Source organism: Pteropus vampyrus, unplaced genomic scaffold (assembly GCF_000151845.1).
Source record: "Pteropus vampyrus isolate Shadow unplaced genomic scaffold, Pvam_2.0 Scaffold168, whole genome shotgun sequence".
NCBI classification, from domain to species: Eukaryota; Metazoa; Chordata; class Mammalia; order Chiroptera; family Pteropodidae; genus Pteropus; species Pteropus vampyrus.
The window spans coordinates 206,138-212,981 of NW_011888949.1; the positions used below are offsets into that span (position 1 = coordinate 206,138).

General features: G+C 61.6%; 1 protein-coding gene across 1 annotated transcript in view; it reads left to right on the plus strand.

Moving 5' to 3' along the window:
• DPP6 (dipeptidyl peptidase like 6) overlaps positions 1-6,844 on the plus strand; it is a 115,682-nt gene that overhangs the window by 45,228 nt on the left and 63,610 nt on the right. Inside the window, exons 4-5 of the mRNA XM_023536731.1 lie at positions 2,705-2,859; positions 4,343-4,440. Coding sequence (XP_023392499.1) covers positions 2,705-2,859; positions 4,343-4,440 — 253 coding nt within the window. The remainder of the gene's footprint in view (positions 1-2,704; positions 2,860-4,342; positions 4,441-6,844) is intronic.

Sequence of the window (6,844 nt, forward strand, 5' to 3'; positions counted from 1 at the left end):
TGGCGTTTCCTTCTGGTCTGAGGGCGAGTCTCGAAACGAGACAGACGCGAAGGTGGGCGTGAATGACGAGCGAGCCGAGCCCCGCCTTGCCCGGCCCCCCCAGCCAAGCACGCCGGGGATCCGACAGCGAAGGAGGCGTGGCTTTGCACCAGGGGGACGATGGGTCACTGCTGTCCTCTCAGGGACTGCGCTGGGTTCAAAGAGAAGACCCGCTTGAGCTCTCCCTGCAGGGGCCATGGCGTCACCACGGTGTCACCCGTTTCTGCCCAGCACTGCTTCGTTCGCGAGCCTCTGCTGCAGCCAGCCGTTTTCCTGCGGGGGCTTCCTGGGCCGGCTGTGAACTGGCCTGTGTCCCCATCGCTGGTGTTGGGTGGCCTCCGCTTCCTTCCCCCTCCACCCCCAGAAATCCTCACACTCCCAGGGGCTGCACTCGGCCCCGGTGGCTCCCTCCCGCCCCGCCCCGCCCGGCCACGCAGGAGTGACTGAGCAGAAGCGCCCGCAAATTGCATTGCAAATGGTGCCTATTTTTTCCAGCAGACCATCTGCTGGAGTCTATTACTCACCATCCCATCCGGACGGATCAGGTGGTTCTGTATGAAGTCACTTCTGAGTCACCTCGTCCCACACTGGCCCCTGAAAGGCACTTTGCTGGCGCTGAGGACGCTGGAAAATTACAAGCCCTTGCGAGCCGGCCTTCTGCCTTCATCTTCTCTTCGTCCCTTAGCAGACCTTTGTGTTTCTGTCAGCCCCGGAAAAGCTCCAGAATCGACTCGTCGGGTGCCATGGGATCCCAGAACGCTCGAGGTGGAGGGGATGTTGGTGGTGGCCCCTCAGTGGACAGAGGGGGACTCGTCCAGGGCCTCTGAGGACTGCAGAAGCGGGGCTGGTGGCCAGGATTCGGGCTCTTTCGTCGCACGTGCCATGAGCAGCTGAGCTCCGTACCTGCTGTGTCCAGGGGGCGGAGGGGGACGGTCAACGCACCAAGGGCTTCGTGGCAGATGAGACTGTCCTGTCTGGTGTCCGAGTGCAGCAGCAAACCCATGTCCCACTGCCGGGGCCTCTGCGGGCCTCTGGCAGGCCTGGAGGAACGTCCTCGGAGGATGAGGAGGAGTCGTTTAGGAGGATGACGTATAACGAAGGGCAGACCCCTGGCATTGCTGTCACAGGTCTCAAGCACCTCGGGGTCCTCCCGCTCAGAGCTGAGGTGGGGAAGCGTGGGACAGGGGACAAACCGTGCATCGGTCAGCCTCCCCAGACCCAGGAGTCTGCCGCTGGCACCACCCGCCGGGAGAGACTTCAGAGCCCCCAGGCGTCGCCAGCCCCGGCTTGGCTGTGAAGGGCTTCATGGCAGGCGGCAGCAGGACCCTCACCGCCGAGCCTGAGCCCCCAGCTCATTCGCGGCTCCCTGGTCCCCGCTGACGGCCGCCGCCCGCCCCTCCCCGCCTGGCCGCCTCGCATGCCTCTCTGTGGTCCCTTCCCCCGCAGGCCGTCCCCCTGGGCTTCGTGCTGAGCCGCGCTGCCCTCCGTCGATGTCGTAGGCTCTCGTTTTGTTTTCCCGACGTGGTCTCGGGTCCTCACTTGCCTTTGGTCCCGACAGGCGCATGCGGCTGGGGTGCGGCACGCTCCCGATGACGGCCAGTAGCGTGGACTCGCGTTATGTGATCAGGGAACGATGTGGATCGTTATTTCAAAACCAGATCTAGAGGGAATCCATGTACTGTACGTACAGACCGGGCACAAGGGGGAACCACTCGACCCGAGAGCTGGCTGGCACCGAGACGGGGCCTCCGGTCCCCAGCCCTGACTGTGACACGTGGGAAGCGCCTTCTCTCGGCTTGTTAGAAACAGTCAGTAGAATTGTTCTTCCTGGAATAGACCTCGGGTCCTACAGAGCCCGTCCTTAGCTCCATTAGCTAAGACACTGCAGGGCGGCCGGGGCGGAATGGCAGGTGTCCCTGGTGGGACCCGAGGCTCTGTCAAAGACAGGCCACTTCGTCTCCCCACCACACGGTGACATTGCGTCTGTCCTTTAAGAGCCAGGGGCACCCTGGGCCTTGAGCACCTTCTCCTGCTCGACTGTGTGTGGCTCGGGTGCCCAGGCAGTCTGCATGTGTAAGCATCCATTGGCATACGCACAGCACACACAGTAGGTCTGACACACAGTGTGTCAACAGCACACACAGTAGGCCTGACGCACAGCGCACACGCGGCATGTGCCCAGCACGCACGAACCCTCCGGCATCCCCTCACGCCGGCCCCGGGGGTTCCTGGGCCCCACCTCGAACGCCGCCTGCTCCGTCACCGCGGCCTGGATGTGCCTTGCTACAGTGTGGATCGCTTTCCTCTGGTTCTGTTGTTGAAATCATCTTAAAATAACAACCCTCAGCAGTACGATAATAATTCAACTCAAAAAGCACTTGTTAGGTTCATAATGCTCAAATTTGTGTCCAAAAAATGTTTGCCAGGCAGCCATCCTCTCTGGCGGGGCCTCGATCGAGGGATTCTGCTGGGCTGGCCTGGGCAGTCAGCACTGGGGACTCCCTGAGCCCCGTGGAACGAGGGCAGACAGGGCCCAGAGGGGCCTCGTCAAAGGCTGCAGATCGGGGTCCCCAGGGGAGTCGCTGACGTCCTGGCGGCTCAGGGCCGTGCCACAGGTGGCTGGACCCCACTCCTGCTGTGTTCACATGTCTCTGTTTGCCTTCAGAGGAGATCCTGAAGACGCACATCGCACACTGGTGGTCCCCAGACGGCACGAGGCTCGCCTACGCCACCATCAACGACTCCCGCGTGCCCGTCATGGAGCTCCCGGCCTACACAGGCGCCGCCTACCCCACGGCGAAGCCCTACCACTACCCCAAGGTAGGCGGGCAGCCATAGCGACACGCCGCACCATCCCAACGCCGTCCTGCCCGGCCCGCCCAGCGTGGCGGTGACACTCGGACGTGTTGGGACCAGTGCGGTCCACGGGGCAGGGCCGGTTCCCGCCCGCTGCCCTGCACGGGACTCCTGTCTGGGCGAGTTCCCCCTGCTGGCAGGTTACTTTATTTTAAATAACTGAACTGCCGTTCAGCTTTTGTTTGAGCCCCACCTGAACCCAAATAAATACACTCTCGCCACTTGTGACTCTGTGGTGACAAAAAGTCACACTGCCCACTTTGAGACACTCTCTCCTCTTAGTCCCTTGTTAGAGTTTGGCCTCTGAGAGGCCAGAGGGGTCTGCCTGTCCCCGGGCCCTGGGTCTGGCCTGGGCTGCTTCGTGCTCGGCCACGTTCTGGCCGGTAGCGTGTCTGATTGCTCCCAGACCAAATTCTGGCTGAAGCCACGTGCCTTGTATTCCAGAAATGCTCTGGCCAGCAGTGTGTAGCAGGAGAGAGGCTGGCCAAGGTCCCAGAGCCCAGGTCAGGGGACACCTGGCGCCCCAGAACAAACCTCACAGCCCGGGGGCCTGAGCAGCACACACTGACTCTCACAGGCCTAGGGTAGGAGGTCACCCTCACGGTGCTGGCCTGGTGGGTTCTTGGGCGAACCGTCTTCCGGATTGCAGACGGCCGCCTTCTCTGAGGGTCCACGCCACGGCCCCACCCTCACGACCGCCAGCCCCGATCACCGCCCGGAGGCCCCCTGCACTTTGCATCCTGCCAGGGCCTGAGGCTTCCGCCTGCGAGCTGCAGGTCCTGGTGTGACAGCCCGTTTTCTGCAGCTCCTCTGTGGGCGTGGCTGGCCTCCACGAGGTCCCAGCAGGGGGCGTGTGCCCCCTCCGAGGCCACGGCCTGGGCCTCAGCCGTTTCCTGTTTTGAGAGTGTCCAGGTGTTGACGCGGGACATGGGTTTGCCTTCTGACAGACTCTCCTGCCTCTGCTTGTCACTAAGTCTGCACTACGGGGAGGGCCCAGGGCTGTGGCTGGAAGCATAGTCAGGCACAGGGCTGGGCGACACCCAGCCTTTCAGCCTCTCCACGTGCCCACCACACGTGCGCACACACACGCACACACACTTCACCGGTGGCGTCTGACCTTCGTCTGACCCCCAGGGAGGGGACGGTCTCCCTGGCCAACCCTCTTACTGCGTCCCCGACAATGGGCTCTGGGATGGGAGCTTGGAGTCTTCTGGAATTATGGAACGTGGTGGCTCAGGATTTCGGGTCTCGTGTTTTAACGGACAGTCACCATACCCTGGCCGGCAGAGTTCAGACGCCCTTTACCCCAAACCAGAGGCGTGAGCTGGTGGGCCCACGTGCTGCCCCGTCGTGGGCGGAGCTCAAGGAAGCGTCAGCGAGACCCACAGTCGTGTGCCGGCAGGTGGCTCGCTCGTCCCTCACGTCTCTGACCCTTTGCACCCCGCAGGCTGGATGCGAAAACCCCAGCATTTCCCTGCACGTCATCGGCTTGAACGGGCCCACCCACGATCTGGAGATGACGCCGCCGGATGACCCACGCATGAGGTTCGCTCCCTCCCCCCACGACGCCGGAAGTGGCGATAATCAGACGGGCGTCCACGCGCGTCTCCCCGGGCTCGGGTGTGAGTTAGTGCTAATTTAAACATCAGAGAAAGAGGTGCGTTTCCTGCGCGGTTACCCCCACTGCGGTAAGTCCCAGGTCGGTTTTTACGGGAACCCCAGTCACCCCGCGTTACCCGCTCCCACCTTGCCGGGAGCCCAGTGCGGGGCGCTGCTCTGACCCGCGGATGCCCGTGCAGCCGGCCCCGGGAGACACAGATCACTTCCCGCCAGGGCCGCCGGTTTCGAGCGGGACTTTGGAGCGTGGCTGTGCCCCGCTGGCTCCAGGGACTGAGGCGCGAGCCCCGTTTCGTAAGCCGGAGCTCCCGGGGGGTTAGTCCACAGCCGCGTCTCGGGGGGAACATCCTGACGGGCGCGTAGCCTCTGGTTTAGGTGGATTTTTTTTTTTTTTTTTCATCAAAACAGCCGAGCAGCAGGATCTACCAAAGCGAAGTGGTCTGAATATCGGTTTCGTTTTGTCCCAGAGTTCATCAGCCTGGGGGTGATTAACTTCCAGAGCCCCCTCATACCGTCGTTAGACCTGTCTGTCAAGAATGCTGGTGGGAGACTCGGGCGAAAAAGGGGGACTTGGCTCGTTCACAGACCCCCGTAACCTGTCCGAGGGGCCCAGAACGAGTCCTCCTGGGACTCGGCGAGCGGCCATAACCCCAGCTGGGCCGTTACTCTTCAGGTACAAAATCCTCCACGTTAGTAGCTTCCGGAAGTTTCTGGAAGGCCGGGGCTGTGGCCCCAGCCCCCACGGCTCCTCAGCAGGCCCAGCTCGGGGCTGGGTGTGCGGGGGCTCGTGTCTGCGGGTCTGCTGTGCACGCCGTGGCCTCCTCCTGCCGTGGTTTCCGTGGCCAGACCACCCGTCCACATCCGGGACCCCGAGGCCTCGGTCGAATTCCACTGGGGTTTTCTCGACCCTCCTTCAGTGAAACGTGAGGTGTGTAAGGTCGTCAGCTGAGCAGACCAGTGTTCTCTGAAGGGCTCCCCACTGCCTCTCTCTGTCCCCCTGGGCTGACCCTCTCCCCCGGCAGCCAGCCTCCCCTCGATGCGCCTACGGCCCCCGCCTTAGGGAGCGGGCCCTCTGTGTGCGAGTCAGGGAGAATCAAATCGATTTGGCTGGTGATGTTTTTTCCGGGATAAAAGAAACGTTCCGATTATTGCTCTGTCTTCTCTCGTGACGATCCACAGATTTCACTGTTTTCCCCCGGCCCCCATCCCTGCCAGGCCTCCTGGGGCCTGGTCCAGCAAACTCACTGAATTAATATGGAAAGTCACCTGGAAAATTTAAGCCATCTGTTTGAGTTAATTGAAAATCTCGTTTAGTCAATTTGGTGGTGCTTTTTCCGCAGGCTCGATTAGCTTCAAGGACAGTGAGAAATTAGCCTCTGCCAGAGCCCGGTTCAGGTTCTGGCTGCAGGTTCCGTTCATTCTCATTCCCTAAGCTAAAGGCAATGACTCTCGTCCTCTGCCACAGAAATCTGTAACAGGCAAGGGTCCCACCTGGTCACACCCCTTCTCTGTCACATGCCCTCAAGATTTTTCGAAGGCGAGCACAGGTGTGTCGGAAATCGTGGACTGACCGCGACTGGCTGTGTGTTGGGCATTTATCATTCTCCAACCACTGGGCTGAGAATTTAGCGGTGAATGAAGCGTGGAGGTTGCGATGCAGGGGATCGGACCGTGAACAAATCGTGACAGGCACACGAGTGACCGCGGGTGTGGGCGGCGGGGGAGGAGCCTGGCCTGGCCTGCGGGGCGATGGCACCGTGCTCTGGAACAGTGTCCCGGACCTGATGGTTCTTTGCTGGGGGGCGTCCCGTGCCTGGCACAGTGTGTGGCAGCACCCCTGGCCTCCACACATCAGATGCCAGTAGGACCCTCCCACCCCCCACCCCCGAGTCATGACAATAACAAATGTCTCCGGCCATCATCCAGTGTCCCCAGATTGAGAGCCACCGGTTTAGAGGGAAGATTCTCGAGCCAGCTGCCTGGGTCCAAATCCTAGTTCCGGTCCTGGTCTTAATTCTGTTTTCTCCTCCACAAACCAGGGATGATGATGATTCGCAAAAGCGTTCACTCTCATGGGTGGTTGTGCAAATTCAATGAGCTAATACACAGAGCGCAGGGCTGGCTCCCGGGTCGGCCCGCTCACGGCCGTCAGCGCCACCTATAGGAACTGCCCCCGGCCCCGGCCAGTTCACGTCTGGCTCACACCCTCCCCGCTTCGACTTGTCCAGCCGCGGTTCTCAGGGAAAGCGGGTGAGCATGCGTCACTCACCCCCAGCCAGGGAACAATGAGGGGTTACGAGCAGCCCAAAGGGCATTCGAGAAGCTAGGGGTA